This window comes from Vidua chalybeata, chromosome 2, assembly GCF_026979565.1.
Source record: "Vidua chalybeata isolate OUT-0048 chromosome 2, bVidCha1 merged haplotype, whole genome shotgun sequence".
NCBI classification, from domain to species: Eukaryota; Metazoa; Chordata; class Aves; order Passeriformes; family Viduidae; genus Vidua; species Vidua chalybeata.
This window is the reverse complement of record NC_071531.1, coordinates 33,400,285-33,416,178: the sequence shown is the minus strand read 5'-3', so window position 1 is coordinate 33,416,178 and position 15,894 is coordinate 33,400,285. Positions and strand designations below refer to the sequence as shown.

General features: G+C 35.4%; 2 protein-coding genes across 4 annotated transcripts in view; one reads left to right on the top strand and one right to left on the bottom strand.

Annotated features, from left to right (window-relative positions):
• Positions 1–15,894, top strand: part of PPP2R3B (protein phosphatase 2 regulatory subunit B''beta) — a 44,388-nt gene that overhangs the window by 27,401 nt on the left and 1,093 nt on the right. For both annotated transcript variants that reach the window (XM_053934650.1, XM_053934651.1), the window contains exons 3-13: positions 2,100–2,285; positions 3,933–4,036; positions 4,578–4,680; positions 5,428–5,502; positions 8,971–9,057; positions 9,478–9,634; positions 11,017–11,065; positions 12,166–12,255; positions 12,953–13,128; positions 15,059–15,177; positions 15,285–15,391. In XM_053934650.1, the coding sequence (XP_053790625.1) occupies positions 2,100–2,285; positions 3,933–4,036; positions 4,578–4,680; positions 5,428–5,502; positions 8,971–9,057; positions 9,478–9,634; positions 11,017–11,065; positions 12,166–12,255; positions 12,953–13,128; positions 15,059–15,177; positions 15,285–15,391 (1,253 nt within the window). The remainder of the gene's footprint in view (positions 1–2,099; positions 2,286–3,932; positions 4,037–4,577; positions 4,681–5,427; positions 5,503–8,970; positions 9,058–9,477; positions 9,635–11,016; positions 11,066–12,165; positions 12,256–12,952; positions 13,129–15,058; positions 15,178–15,284; positions 15,392–15,894) is intronic.
• Positions 2,251–15,894, bottom strand: part of LOC128783673 (cohesin subunit SA-2-like) — a 75,190-nt gene continuing 61,546 nt past the window's right edge. For both annotated transcript variants that reach the window (XM_053934647.1, XM_053934648.1), the window contains 2 exons: positions 7,359–7,427; positions 2,251–2,324 (listed from right to left, as the gene is read on the bottom strand). In XM_053934647.1, coding sequence (XP_053790622.1) covers positions 2,259–2,324; positions 7,359–7,427 — 135 coding nt within the window. In that variant the 3' untranslated portion in view covers positions 2,251–2,258. The remainder of the gene's footprint in view (positions 2,325–7,358; positions 7,428–15,894) is intronic.

The window sequence follows — 15,894 nt, the reverse complement described above, 5'->3', positions numbered from 1 at the left end:
CCCTCTGCTTCTACCTTTCCTTTTAAAATAAATTTTCCATCTGAGGCTCTAAATTTCCCTGGTTATGGATTTTAAAAATGCCTTGCCTCTCTGTACTAAGCTTCCTCAAAATTATGATTTACCTCATGATATTGGTAACATTCAGGGAATGTTAGTAGTCTGTGATTTGCACTTTCCCTTTTCTTGGATGAGGCATTCCTCATCAGGCATCTCTGAAGAACTGGACCACCTACTGCTCTGTGGCCATTTGAGCAGCTCACATGGGAGTGGTTGTCACAGAATCATCGAATATTCTGAGGAATATTAGAAGGGACCCACAAGGATTGTCAAATCCAGCTCTTAAATGAACGACCCGTACGAGGATCAAACCCGTGACCTTGGCATTATTAGCACCATGCTCTGACCAACTGAGCTAATCTTATGTCAGTCCAGGCAGTTCTTGGAAATGGGGTAACTGTAAGGGCTCTTGTAAAGTGCTGATGGGTAGAGCTGGGCTTTTAGAATGAAACAAGGTTCACCCCATTACAGACATTATTTGTAGTGCTGGTGGTGATTTTACCTAGAGAATAAAACATTGCAGTGTTTAGACTTCCTAAAGTTTTGGAAATCTGAAGTTGGAAGGAATTTTTGATACCCCATAGCACTCTTATATCAAGCTGCCTCATCAGCTGGACTGCTGAACCAATGATAAGTTATCAAAAGTCATTACTTACAGAATTCTTAGAAAGTGACACATTGACTCCTGGTATTACAGATTCATTTTCCTCTATGAAATAAAATTTGTAACATAGTTAAGGTAATTCTGCAGCTGTGAACAGGAATTCTGGCTCAAATGCAGAGGAAGGGAAGAAAAGGTTAGTTCAGGGGTTTTTTGTTTTGTTGGTTGTGGGGTTTTTTGGTTTTTTTTTTTTTGTTTTGGTTTTTTTTGTTGTTGTTGTTTTTTTGGTTTTTTTGTGGGGGGGGTTGGGTTTTTTTTTTGCATATGTAGTATTGCCGTGAAAGCTCCTGGGCTGGAACTCTGCAAATTAAAATCTGTTGACCATAAGCAACTAGTTCTCACACTCACATAAGGAAGGACTTTAATTGTGGTAGGAGAGCTGAGTATCTTTGCAGGCACTTTGGCAAAGGTATAAGGAGTAAAACAAGGGTTAGGGTTTTTGGAGGGATTTTGGGCTTATATTCCCCCAGTTCTGGTTGAAAATGAGAGATTAGATGCAGGATCTTGAACACATTCATCATTAGGACAAGTCACCCTATAGCAATGTTTTTACATTTGAATAGTAGTGTTGGGAATAAAAACTTCAGTTTGGTTTAATTGCTAAGTTTGAGTTGTTCCCTAACTCTGTTTTTACTTTACCTGTTATCTTTGTTTCTCCATTTGACATTCTTTTGGAAACTGACTACAAGGTAAATTCTTCTTTACTGAATTTAAATGATTTCAAATAAATTTCTCTTGTTACAAGTCATCTGGGGGATTTTTTAGTGATATGGTGTATCACAATACTTGAGAAACAGATTTCTAAATTCTCATTGTATATACTTTACCCAAAAAAAAAAATCCCTCTGCAGACATTGTTTACTACCTTTATATAGGCTATCATTTTTTAGAGTAAAAAAAAAAAAAAGTAAATCTTCATCATAACTTCATTAAATAGGTTGGTGGCTTGTAACAAAGTTATTATACTTACTTCAAAAGCTTGAAGCTGTAAAACTAGAAGTATTTCCAAAGCAAATTCTTTCATAATGTCTGTTAACATAGAGGTTGAAAGTTTTTTTTTCTAAAACAGATAATAGAACCTGAGTCATTTCAGATGTCCTCAAGAAGCTGTCCAATGTATCAGTCTTGAAATTTGATATGTTGAAGATTGAAGTTTTTTATTAAATATTTAACATCCTAGAAGTCTTTCTAAATGACCATTTTTGGAAATAGTAATTAATTTTTCCAATGTGTTCTTATTCTGTAATAGTTTATTCCATTTATAAGCTGAAATCTTTTTGAAGGTGTGTTGAACCACAGAATACCAAGAGATTTAGGTCATCTGTGGAGGACTATGTAATTTCATGGTACTTGACTGTCAAATGTGTATTTACCTATTTAGGTTCAAACAAAGAAGGAAGAAACTTTGCCACCATCACATAGTCAAAACATTCCAACTTTTTATTTTCCTCGAGGATGTCCTAAGGAAAAAGTAAATATAGATGCTGTGATTGCCAAAATTGAGAAGACTTTTTCTGAATTTCCAAATGAGAGGGCAACGTTAGAAGACATGGGTAAGGTTGCAAAGGTGAGAACTTGCTGGCCGTCTTCTTTTTGTACTGTACTCCTATGGAAAGCAAAGATGAGTTGTTTGTGCTTGGTTTTCTTGTATTGTGTGTTTCCATCTCCCACACATTAGTATTTATTGATATTCTTCATTGTTGATAGCACAGTTATGTGAAATTTTCTGCATTAACTGTGTATCAAATGACCTTATAAAAAGAAACAAAACATTAAACCAAAACTTGAACTACTTTTTTTTGCTGCATAAACAACCAGATACTAAAGAACAACATTGTATGTTGTTCTCTATTCAATATTGACCAAGAGACTTAAGGCAAAAGCATTCCTGATATATGTTTTGTTTTCAGATGTTCACACAGGTTTTTTTTTCTCATTCTGCTAAACCTCCATTGTAAAGGTACTGGTGAAGGCAGCATGGTTTGGTAACTTGAGATTATAGCTCTCAAGTTATTCCTGAAGAGCTACTTTAGAGTTATGGCAGTGTGACAAAATACTTAGCTTAGAAAGCAGTAAATATTTTTAAACTTCTGTGTAAGTTTAAAGACAATAAACTAGTTAAAATGAACTTGAATTTCCATTTTGTTATATTGAATCAATGCTTGAAATCTCCCTGCAAGTCATGGTCTTGGTAACGAGTCTCAGGTTCTCACCCATGTTCCTGTCACTTTGTCCAGGGTCTAGAAAATAGAAACTGTGGTTGCTCACGACAGTAGGACTGGGGCTTTGCCTCACCAAAACATTTTTACTGCTAAGCTGAGTGATAGGATCCCTGTCCTTCCAACACAGAAGTGAGGAGGTAGGGAAGAAATCCTGCTCTCTCAGCAAGGAAGCTGAAAGGGTCTAGTCACCTATGATTCAGTGATGAAAGACACCTTCCTGAAGAATACTGTCTGAGGACAGTATTCATCAAAACCATTTCTTTTAATTTGTTTAAAGTACTAGTTAAACTATTGCATGAGAGGTAATTGTACTTTGCTCCAGTGACCCACAGTATTTTTGGAGATCCTTGGCGATGCCAGCATGTCTGACTGCTCTCAGCTGGAGTCAGTTTAGGCAAATTGGGCTCTTGGCTGTTAGGGCTGCGGATGCTTGGCCTTCAGGTGCATGTGGTCGCACTGGAGTTGGGAATGTGTAGCTGTTGACTACACTAAATAAAGCAAGATACTGCTGCTCAGGGCAGGCTGGCCTGCTATTTAAAATTGGATAGAATATGTGCCATGCACGTGCAAAGGATGCAGACGAGTTGAGCCATCCTCTGAGCCAGACAAATGTCAATCTGCTCCAGTTCAGAAGGTCTGTAAGTGTGCTGTCTTGAGCTTAGCTTAAAAATACCCAGCTCTTGAGTGGAGCTTAAGATGGACTCTGTTCAGCTGCTTGGAGCATGGACAGACATGTGACTCACTGCATTAGTCTATTAGGAATGCTACCAGTTGCCCTGTGTTTTGGTCTCCACTTTTGGATTTCAGCCTAAAGCAGTTGCTTTAAATGGATTATTTCAGAAGGTGAAGCTGGTTTCAGAAACTGTTTTTTAAAAAATCTCTTCCCTAATGCTTTCTTCTTAACACTTGTAATTTTTGAAGGATCTATAAATAAAAGAGTAGCCCTCATATAAGCAATCAATAACCTGACTTGATGTATACTTTAATTGTAGGCTTGTGAATGCCCACTCTACTGGAAAGGTCCTTTGTTTTATTGTGCTGGAGGTGAACGAACAGGATATGTGTCAGTTCATAAATTTGTTGCAATGTGGCGGAAGTGAGTAGATTACTTTTTTATAAGTACTGCATTTTTTTTATTGAAATGTGATATTTTAAGCTCTGAATGTGATCCTGTCTTGTAAAGGGGAATAAAATGCTTTCCCATTATCAACTATTGTCAGCAAGCTTGTACATGGGAAAATGTAACTAAATAATACTTGAATATAAACAAACCTTCATTTACAGGGTTTATAGATTTTAAAATGTTTGGGTAAATGACTGACAGTTCATGAGAAGTGAAAACCTTGGCCCTTACTTGTAGATGCCAGTTCTGAACAAAGTGCTTTTAATTTTTAGTTCTTTTCCAATTCTAACTTTAAATTGTCCTTTCGTGTAATTGATTACATGGTGTAGCCGCCTCCTTTAACATAAATTCAAGAGACACTACTGCTTTGATAAGTTCACTTGGAGCATGGTTTGACATTTGTAATGACCTTTTGAATAAATATTGTTTCATAGGCCTTGCTCTAGGATGCCTGCATGAGGTAGCATGAGCAATTTTCTGTGTAGAATACTAAATGGAAATATTTACATTTCAGAGTACTTCAGACCTGCTATGATGATGCTGCAAAGTTTGTTCACCTTCTGATGAACCCTGGATGTAACTACTTGGTGCAAGAAGACTTCATTCCTTTTTTACAAGTAAGTTGCAACAGAAATTATTTCTAGGAACACAACAAAATGATGAATTGGCAAAGCCCTGAGTTGTTTGAACTATACATACTTTTTCATGGTCATCATTAAAGTTTACTGATAATATTTAGTGCAACTGACTTTGCATGATCCACTAAGATGCTAGTGACTTGTTTTACAGTTAATAGTTTTGCATAAGATGAGATGTTTTTTAAGCACCATGGTAAGATTAAAAAATCAATTGTAGGAATAACACATGTATTGGAATATTTTATGTTTCATAAGATAGTTAAAGTTATTTAAGTCAGGGTAGCCCTTTGGAGGGCAAAGGAGAAGTGGGATATGAATTCAAAACCTAGTAAATCTTTTTGGAAGAGCAGCAAACACCACCTATAGAAATGACTGAATAAAAGCTGAATTGACTTTACTGAATCATAGCCACAGAATTACAAGCTATGACAGCAGTGTTCAAAATCCTCAGCCTATCTAAAATATAGGAAAAAAAATCCTATAATATTTCTAAAATATAGGAAAGCCTTTGTTTATCTGATTTATTTGAAAGATGAAATTATTTTTAAAAAGGTTTGTAATGTGATTTGTCTGAAGACTTGGTGAAAATGAAGTTATCAGTAATGATTGTGGTAGTTACTTTGAGCTGCTTTGGTTAAGGAAGCAAGTGTGCTATTCTTTGCTAATTGTCTTACATGGTCACTAATGAATACTCCTTGGGATATTATGATTCCATTTTTTTTGTAGGATGTGGTGAACAGTCATCCAGGCCTTTCATTTTTAAAAGAAGCATCTGAATTCCATTCTCGGTATATTACAACAGTAAGTGATTTGTATCTTGAAGAGCTATTTTTTGGTTAACTAAGAAAATCAAAATTAAGATTAGTCAATATGTCTAAGTATCTTTGTCCCTTGGGAAGAGTAGAGTTACAGCAGGCTGTCAGTCTTCATTTCTACATAACTAGCAATTTTGTGGAAAAAGAGTCTTTCTTAGGCATGGTAGTTCTTCTTAACATTTTTAAGGAATTGCTGAATTTAATACTAGTAAGAGGAGCAATGAATTGTAATAGTGTCAGATAAGTTAATAAGCATTAAATGAAGAGCAGGCTGTTATCTTAAACACATGATTGTGGCTGTAGACTGCATTCATTAGAATCGTGACCTTAGTCTGGGATTAATTAAATGAAATCTTGAATGAGACATCTATATTAATATGATTATGTTCAGTATTAAGTGAAATAATGATAATATTGAAGCTGCTTGCCACTCTTCTCTTTGGGGACTTTTCTTCCAAGAAAGGTTTTTATACATGAAAAGTTTCATTCCTGTCTTCCCAGGGTTACGTGACTGAAGTATTTGTTCTGTTCCCAAGGGAAAAATCAGTGATATTAAATTTTCTCAACTGTAGACTAGACAGTCAATTCCACTGAAGTCTCAAAAGATTGAAATTCTTCAAAATGACGTTCAGTTCACTTTCTTTGTGCATATGAAAACTAGCTTAATGAATGTACTCCAACAAAAAAAAAATGCAGCGTTGATCATCTTTTATCCATCTTATACTTTGACCTGGGTTAAAATTGTTGAAGATTTTTTTGATAGCATTTGGGTTTTGTTCGTTACATCCTTTTTACAGAGACTTGCTGGCCTATCAAGTATGTCCTGCTGCATTAGGTTTTGCTTCTTGTTATAATGATTACCTGAGCTCACAGAACTTTCTTGTCAGTGACTGAAGGAATTGTTCTGCCTGTGAGATGTTTTGTTTCTTAATGGATTCTTGGTTGTGTCAAAGCCTGCTCTGGTTAAAACTGTGAAAGCTTGCTGCCTGACCTGAAGAACAGTAGGAAGGAAAAGGTCCTGCCATGTCCAGTTACTTTTCTTTGTAGGGACAGCTTATTTGAGTAGGTCTGAGTCTAGCAATATTGAATAAATTATTACTGGAAGTATTTTATTAACAATATTTAGCATAGTCTTCAACAGAAATTGGTGTTTAATCAAAAAATTGGTATTAAATCAGAGAGTAAACTAGTATGAAAGCGTCAACAATATTTGGAATGCCATTCTGCAGATTAAGAAATGACAGGAGCATTTTGCCTTTTTCTTGTCATATTTTAGGATGGCATAACTGTTCACAGAATCACAGAATATTTTGAGTTGGAAGGGACCCACAAGGATGGAGTCTAACTTTTAAGTGAATGATCCATACAGGGATTAAACCCACAACCTTGGCATTATTTGCACCATGCTTTGACCAACTGAGCTTGTTACAGTCTTCTAAAATTCTGTCCTGCAAGTTATTCATTATAATAATAGATCATTTTACCTATGATGAAAGAAGCCATTTCATACCTGTATTCAGTTAGCTTAACCTTGCTACATGAAGTTTTATCTAAAGGATATGTCCAGTTGCAAACCAAATGAGCCATTCTTCTGCTGGGTTTTTGTAGATACATACATACATGTATGTGTGTATGCATATACATTACATACATCTCTTTAGCACATGTTGTATAAGCCATGAAAGCAATCTGTTCTGTCTGCTAAGATATGTTATAGGTTTGTTGGTCAGTCTAGTTATGGCCAAGTCTACATATGGCCAAGATAGAGCTGAAATAAGTTAAAAATGTTTGCTGTGACAAATAAGGTACTACGTTTATTCTGCCAGGATGTTAGGTGCATACCTGAACTATGAGTTCTTGAAATTGTAGTCTCTGTATTGCATCACGTCTTCTCCTTTCTGACAAAGCACTCTGCAGAATAGTAAAGGCAATTCTCTGACAATTTGCTTATACTCTGCATCAGTTTACTTTAGAAAACAGTTTAAGTCTGTTCCCAGTTGTCTTTACCAAACATTCAATTTTGGTTTTATTTTTAGACCAGTTAAATGTATAACAGATGAGATAACGACATGCAGAAGGATTAAGTTGCAAAGCTAAGGCAAAACCTTTTTTAGAAAAAATTGCTTTGTAGTATAAGCCAAAAATGGGTCTTCCATAAATTCACAATTAGAATTAAGTTAATTAAGTTTCAGAAGCAGGATAATCTACTCTTCTGTCTGGAGTCATTGAGCCAGCTGCTCTTGTTCATACTAAGAACTGAGGAGTTTGGTGCTCTACAGTTTAACTTTTCTTTCAAAACTTCATCAGTACATTATTCTTCTATTTGTTATTTTAAAAATATTGGTTAGTTTAAACTATTGATTTACTGCAGTTGATGTCTGAAAAAAAAAAAGCTTAGCCTGTAGCTGGGAGGACATATTAACTGTGGCAAAGGGGTTCCTAAGGAGAGGGGATTTTAATTAGTAACTGCTCTCTTGCAAATGAAACACTACACATGCAATACTGAGTATTGCCAATTAGCAGATATAATCAATCACCAGTTGAGCAGTTATAGTTCATAATATGCTTGGGTTTTTTGGAGTTTTTTTTAATTTTTTGTTTGTTTAGTGGTGAATGACTGACTTGAAATGTACATCTGGTTGTCTTAAGTCAAACTGAGGTGAATACTGAATTCAGTTAAGTAGCAGAAAAAACATACTTTAAAGTCTTGTTTAAAGTCTTTAGTTTGTAAACTAAATCCAAGAAAATGATACTGAATGCATGAGTTGCCCAAAATAGCCATTAGTTTGGAAAAGACCTGTAAGATAAATGATTTTTTTTTTCCTTCACTTGGAAAATATTAATGTACTATTTTTAATGCTATTAACAGTTTGGTTTTTTTTCAAGGAACTTCCAAATAGAATGAAGTTAAATGGGGAAAAACATTCTCTTTGCACCTGCAGGAAGTATTTTTGTCAGATGTAGATTTGTTGTTTGTAGACTTCAGAAGTAGCAACATCTGCTGTAGTCTGATCCTTAAACAATCCCGATTCTATTTCTGTAAATTCAATTATGAAGTAAAAAAGTCTTATAGCAAATGCAGGTCTTTAAATCTGAAGTAATAAGATATGTTAATAGATTCATTAGATTATACCCTGTAGATGTGGAAGACTTGAGGTGGTGAAATCGACAATATACATATTCTGGATAGCACATGAATATTCTGCAACATTATTGAGTGAGATTTAGGTACTGCAGCATTGAAATAAAGCTTATCTAGATGAGTTTAGATGTAGAGTTAGAAATTGTTTGAATAGTGGATAATATGACACAAGAGAAGTTCTAATTAGAACAATAGAAATAGGGGAAAGATGGAGCTCTCTAATGCAGCTGTACTAAAACATCTTTGAGAAATATTTGGATGGGTATTTAATTACCACAGCTAAAGTTTCTTTCCATTTTCTATTTCTTGCAGGTCATACAGAGAATATTTTATACAGTAAATAGGTCCTGGTCTGGGAAAATAACTTGTAATGAGCTCAGGAAAAGCAACTTTTTGCAGGTACGTAATATCTAAAACTTTGCAAGACAGATATTTCTAGAAGTTTTAAAACTGCATTAAGTAAAGGCTTAAGGGAGTAACATAAATAGCATTTTTTCCTTTTCCAAAAAGTAATGAAGACCCAATTGCATTAATTCTCATACATCAGAATATGTTTAAATGTAACATTTTGTATCTAGAGCTGTATACATGTAAATGTGTGGCAGAAGTTGGTCTGATCTACTTATTCTTCTGTGAATGCATTCATTTTCTGCTGTGTGGTTTCATTGTCACACTGTATGGTGTGCATTGTCCCTGAAAACAAAAATTGTTCCACTGAAATAGCATTAGATATTAACTTGGTTATGAGAACTCAGATCATTCAACCAATAAATGTCTTACAAACTCTTTATTGTGTTCTGTTTATCCTTCTGATAATAGAATGTGGCATTATTGGAAGAGGAAGCTGATATTAACCAGCTGACAGAATACTTCTCATATGAACATTTTTATGTTATCTATTGCAAATTTTGGGAGCTGGATACAGACCATGACCTCTATATTGATCGGAAGGATTTAGCTCGACATAATGATTATGGTATGACAAATGAAGCACCTTTGTTTACATGTATTAAATGACTGTAAACTTTGAGTTGAGGAAGTGGTTAAATGCCAAGGCCAGTTTCACGAGTCTGTTGGTGTAGCTGGTCCTGCTGAGTCAGTGAACTAAAGCAGGACAAGTCATCTGTGATGCTACTTTGCATCTACGAATACCACATTTGAGGAAAATTCTGAATTTGAATTCTGATCTTGACAAAGAAGTAGAGCAAGTATCACTTGAGTGTTGATGTATTATAAATAGTTTTATTTGGCAATTTTGGGTTGTTATCTTGGACACAATCCATTTTACTGATATTATTCAAGTAGCATTACTTTTATGTCAAGATATGGAAAGAGTAGAAAAGGGAAATATACCTTCAGGTACTTGGCTTATTTTGGAGTTTTGCTAACTTAGCTGCAGTGTGTTTTGCTTTAATACTCTTTAGTATTAGTATTATATACTAGTTAGCAGGTTTACATTTGCTGCATGTATAATATGCAATGACCATGATTCTGTAGTCTTGCAGGCTTGTTCCTATTTTAAATATTCTTGTAGCATGTATGGAACTGTTGGGGCTCTTTTTAGGTGCCTCATGTCCATCTTAATAGTGTTTCTTTCAGGACTGGAAAGCTTACTTAAGCACAAAGTAATTATGGAGTATTACCCCACGTTAAAAAGGATGAACGCAATTCTGATTGCTTCTGAAAATTTGCCTGCTAAAGTTTGACTATGCTTTAGGACAGTGAGAAAGGAAAACTGCTTTCATTTGAGTGACTGCTCTATTAAGTTAGTACATTTTAGAAAGAAAGCACAACTAATACAGTGCCACCTGCAATTCAACTTTGCAAATTCTTAAGGATAAATTGAATATCCTTTACAAAATTAGTGCTTAGTTCAGACATGTCTCTAAAATCCCTGAAACGGTTTCAAAATAGAAGCATGGGTCAAAACCATGTCAAAAATAGACCCCTGTCAGAATCAGTAAGGTATGTTTATTATGTGTGATTGTGCCAGTTCTGTTTTGGCTCTTTGCCAAGGTCATGTAAAACTTAATGCTACTGGAAAACATGATTTACCTGTAAAAGAACTGAGAAATGCAGTTTTATTAATCAGCCAATTTTATTACTTGTATTGCAATTTTATTACTATTTCTGCATTAAGTTTAAATTCAAAGCTGGGTGGTTGTAGTTTTGCTTTGGAGACTTTGTGTTAAGTGATCCTCTCTAAAAGGACATAAAGGGATTAATGAGCACTACACTTGATCTTTCTCACTGATCTGTATATATAAAGAGGAGAGTTCCAGTAAACTCTTCAACAACACAATACAAAGCAAAAGTAACTTGCATATCATTGACAATGTTTCAAACTTTTCTTCACAGCAATTTCAAATAGGATGATAGAGCGCATCTTCTCAGGAGCAGTAACAAGGTACTTATTTTGTATGCTGATCTAAATCACATTTAATTTTTGCTTCTTAAATTGTGTGGTATTCCAAGGGAAAAAGATGGCTTCCCCTCACAAAGGAGCAGTGAATTTCAAGATTAGTATCGTAATTTAAACTGTAGTAGTACTAGAGTGGCCTTGGAACCTTTGGCACAGTTCAAGTTCTTCACTCTCTTTACCCATATGATCATGAGCCACCGGATATTGTATGGTTTAGCAGGACTGGGAATGAAGAAGAAAGAAATGCTAGCATAATTCTTTTTCCATCCCTCAAACCTGTAAAATGTTCAAGGAGAACTGAGCTTTTAAGTACTAACTGTAAAATCAATGCTTATTGCATCAATAAATTTACAAAAATACCTCCAGTTGAATTAGTTCACATTTTTGAAAGTCATTCTTTGTTTCTCCCCTTGGGATTGACTTTCTTTTTTTGTATTTATAGTATTTTATTAATTTTTGAAATGTTTTCTAGCACAGTATCTGAGATAGAAAGCAACTGATAAACAGAAATAAAAACTGAAATGAGAGACTTAGCAGGAATATGTCTAGAGCTTACTCCTTTATCTGAGTTTCTTGGGCAAGACAAAACATATATTTTCCCAGACATCTTGAAGATAAAACATCAAAAAATTAATTTCATTATTGAAATGTAGTATGTCTAGGAACTGCCTACCTGACTTGTTACTACACAAGTTGACTATGTGCAACTTACTTGGTTGCTGCAGTTATGAGAGTAGAAACAGACAATTATGGTCTTGCCATGGACACTTCCTGACTATTTCTATTTCATTTTTATCTTCATGTTCTCATTCAAAAACTTTTAGCTAGTGGAGTTCTGTAAAGATTTTAAGTTCTCATCATTTCTACCTGAATAGAAATTCTAAAAAGCATATGTATTTGTATATAATATATCAGCAAAAAATTTTTGGGATGGCTCTTCTGTTAACTATTAAGCACCTTATGAACACTGGATCATTTAGGAGTAAATAGTTAATATCAACAAGGAAAATAATCCTTAATTTTGGTCAGTAAAAGCTAGGTGTTCTAAAATAAGTTTTCTGTCTTTTTCCTCATTGGCCTCCAAGAGGTAGAAAAGCACAGAAAGACGGGAAGATTAGCTATGCTGATTTTGTCTGGTTTTTGATATCTGAAGAGGACAAGAAAACACCAACTAGGTAAGAATGAATTTGTTTCAGCAGAAATAAAGACTGACTTTGTTTTTCCAGTCCTTAAACGGGGACCACTGATGAACAGCTGCAACTCTAATGAGACGCTAAACTATAAAAACGTGAGTGGAAATTTGGCCCAGTTCTTTGCATCATCCTTGTTTATCAGTGTCTGCTGTTGTTGTAGGTGTAGGAGTCTAATTTAATGACTTTTAAGAGTTATTCAATGTTACTGTTTTGTAAGTTGTATGTGGCCTATTTATGAACAGGGCCATATGTTAAGGATGTTGCAGCTGTTTCATGATACCAGTGACTTTGGGAAGCTGTGCAGTTACTATCAGCTGTATGGTACTGATAAGGAACCTATCATGTGACATGTCACTAGCTTGTTCAATATGGGAACATACCCAAAATACTGATGTTTTCATGTACAATTCAATTTTTCATTGTCTCCCTTGATTTTTTTTAATGTAAAACCATGTGTTTTAGTCTTCTTCTTCACACCATTAACAAATGTGTTTTCAAATGCAATAATGGATGACGTAGCAAATACCAGCAACTCTTACCACAGTAGGTGGTGTTCAATGACTTTCCATGGATTAGTGGAATGTACTCTTAAGTCTAGTTTTGCCTTTGAAACAGGCAACATGAATTCTTGAAATTCTGTAGTAAGTTTGTCTCTTTGCTGTTAATGACTGAATTTCAGCATTGAATACTGGTTCCGCTGCATGGATCTTGATGGGGATGGTGCTTTGTCTATGTATGAATTGGAATATTTTTATGAAGAACAGTGCCAAAAATTAGATAACATGGCCATAGAACCTTTGCCATTTGAAGACTGTCTGTGCCAGATGCTGGATCTTGTAAAGCCACAACATGAAGGTATTAAACTCCTTTTCCATCTTTAACTTCTGTTTCTCTGAATTTAGGAGTTAGTGCAGCCTTAAGAGCACTCGGTTGGTATCACACATATCAGTGGAATGAAGTCTTAGAACAACATTGTGTAATGCATAGGGGTTAGGGGGCATTTAAAATTAAGTGAGCTAAGCTCTGAGAAGCACATTTATGTTATGTGGTTGCTCACAATCATCTCCTGAGCTCAATAGTTCCCTTCCAGTCTTACGTTATGCTTCTGACAGGCATTTATAATATTTCTGTTCTGTATTTTAAATGAAACAAGATTGGTGTATCTCCTCTATGTCATGAGGATGATAAAAGAAGGCTATTGAACACAACCAAGATCACTTATTCAGGGTAACAAAAATGAAAGCCAGTTGAGAAGGGTTGAATTTTTTTTTTTTTTTTTTAGTAAAAACTGAATTATGTTTAAAAGGTGGATTAAGAAAAAAAAAATCTGATTTTCTAATACAAAAACTAGCAGCATAAACTGATGTTTCACTTTGTAGGTTTGAAACAAAAGAATACACTTTCATAAAGTTATCCCTAAAGTGTGATAGAGTTTCTATAGAATACTCTGTGTGCTAAAAAGCAAACTTTAATTTCTGGAGACCTGAATTAATTACTTAAATTGTTGGTGTTTGAGAGACAGTGCTAGGCATTTACATGAGTATTATGTGTCTAAGCTCCCATTGCAATAAATGGAAACTGGAGAGCAAATCAATGAACCAAATATAGGAGTCTAACTTAAACTGGGAGCTTATGTAACTAGGATTCAAATCATTTGCTTGCTTGTGGAGAGCTGCTGCCACTTGAAATGGCGCAGTGCATCAGACATCTGTGTGGGTCTGACAGATACAGCACAGGTGCCGTGGGGGATTTGTGTCCTTCTGGAACAGCAGCAATGAGCCAGGCAGAGCACACTGGGGCCCTTCGTGACAGATACAAGTGTGGCAACCATGTACAAACGGGATCTGGATTTTGCTTCCCTGTGATGTCCTTGAGTTACACTTTGTTAGCAGTTGGGACACTATGCTAAGGAAGTACTGTTCCATATCTGGCTTTTATTCAACTCTTCTATAACACCTTCAGTTAGCTCCTATTTGATTAACAATGGAAGACTGTCTGTATTCCAGGTGAATCAATAAAGGGGAGTTTTAAGGATAGTCATCTGTCTTCCCTTGTGTATCTCATATTTTTTAGCCTTTCTGCAGAAGCTTCAATATTCAGCTTTGAAATAGGGTAACATTTCTGAGCAACCTGACAAATACTTCTAAAGCTTAACACATCCATTGATTGGAGTCTTTTAAAGTATCACACTATAAAAATCAAACAAAACACCTCTGAGCATTTAGCTTCCCTCTCAAGCAGTAAATATTGATCAGACTGGACAAGTGTGGCAACCTTGACTCTATGAAAAATTCATCTGTATGAAGCATAGTCACGCACTGTCATGTGTCACACATTTGTCTGCTCAAGTCAGGGAAGAGAGAGGGCTGCTGCCATAGGAGATTCCTACCTGCTACCCAAGCACTCCTTGGGAAGGAATGGCTAACTCACTGGAGACTTCTGTCTGCTGAGGAAGCTTAAATACCTTAAATGATTTTTAATAGCTGAGGGAGGTAGACTGCAACTCACTTCAACATACTGACAAGCTGTGGGATATGACAACCACGGCAAGGAAAAAAATCTGAACCATTTCAAAGTTTTGTACACTTTGAAGGACACATCTCTAGGTGTGTATTTCATCTCTTTGCATCTCTCCCATTGCATTGAGGATCAGTGACAAATGTTGTTAAGCAGTGATGACTGAGTAATGATAATGTACCTTTTGATTCCTCCACTTTTGAGAAAGGATAACTTCAGCTCTAATAACTTTATCTCTAATAATCTTACCCCATAATCTTCTTTACAGGAAAAATTACTCTGCATGATTTAAAGCGATGTAAGTTGACAAATGTGTTTTTTGATACTTTTTTCAACATTGAAAAATACCTTGACCATGAACAGAAGGATCAGTTTTCTATGTTACGGGTGAGTATTGAAGCTTTAAAAGTCTTTATAGTAGCTATGTGCTTAGCAATTAATACTGTTTAAATTAATTAATACTGTTTTATGTAACATGCAACATGAATTTTTAGGATGGAGAAGGTGAAAGTCAAGAGGTCTCTGACTGGGAGAAATATGCTGCTGAAGAGTATGATATCTTGGTAGCAGAAGAGGCAGCAAGTGACCAGTGGAATGACGGGTAAGAATGCAGCAGGACAGCTGATAGGAATCCTCTCTACTAAAGTACAGCCTCACTACCACTGTCATTCATTTTAAAAAGAATAAACACATCCTTCTCAAAAATTTGTAATTAATGGTGTATGAGACTACCAAGTACACGTGTGAGCCAAAACTCTTATTCTAGAATATGCATCTCTTTTTACAAGCCCTTGTTTTTAAATTTGTAACTTGGTGAATTGAACCTTCAGCTGACTTTTGTTTTCTGTTTAAATTGGTGGTGAACTCATGGGAGAAACCCAAGGTGCTGCTCTAGTTTAGTGTTCATAGTGGATTCTTAGTATTTAACTCTACTTTGCCCTATGTCTTTCTCTGAAAGAGCAGCTGATGAGCACATAATGTCTTTATAAAGCAGTTTTAAAGAACAAGAACTGCAGTATCTAAAGCTCATTCTCTGCACAGTCCTGTTAAGTAGATGGAAAAAAAACATGTGATGAAATTCAGTAGTGGTTGGGAAGACATACA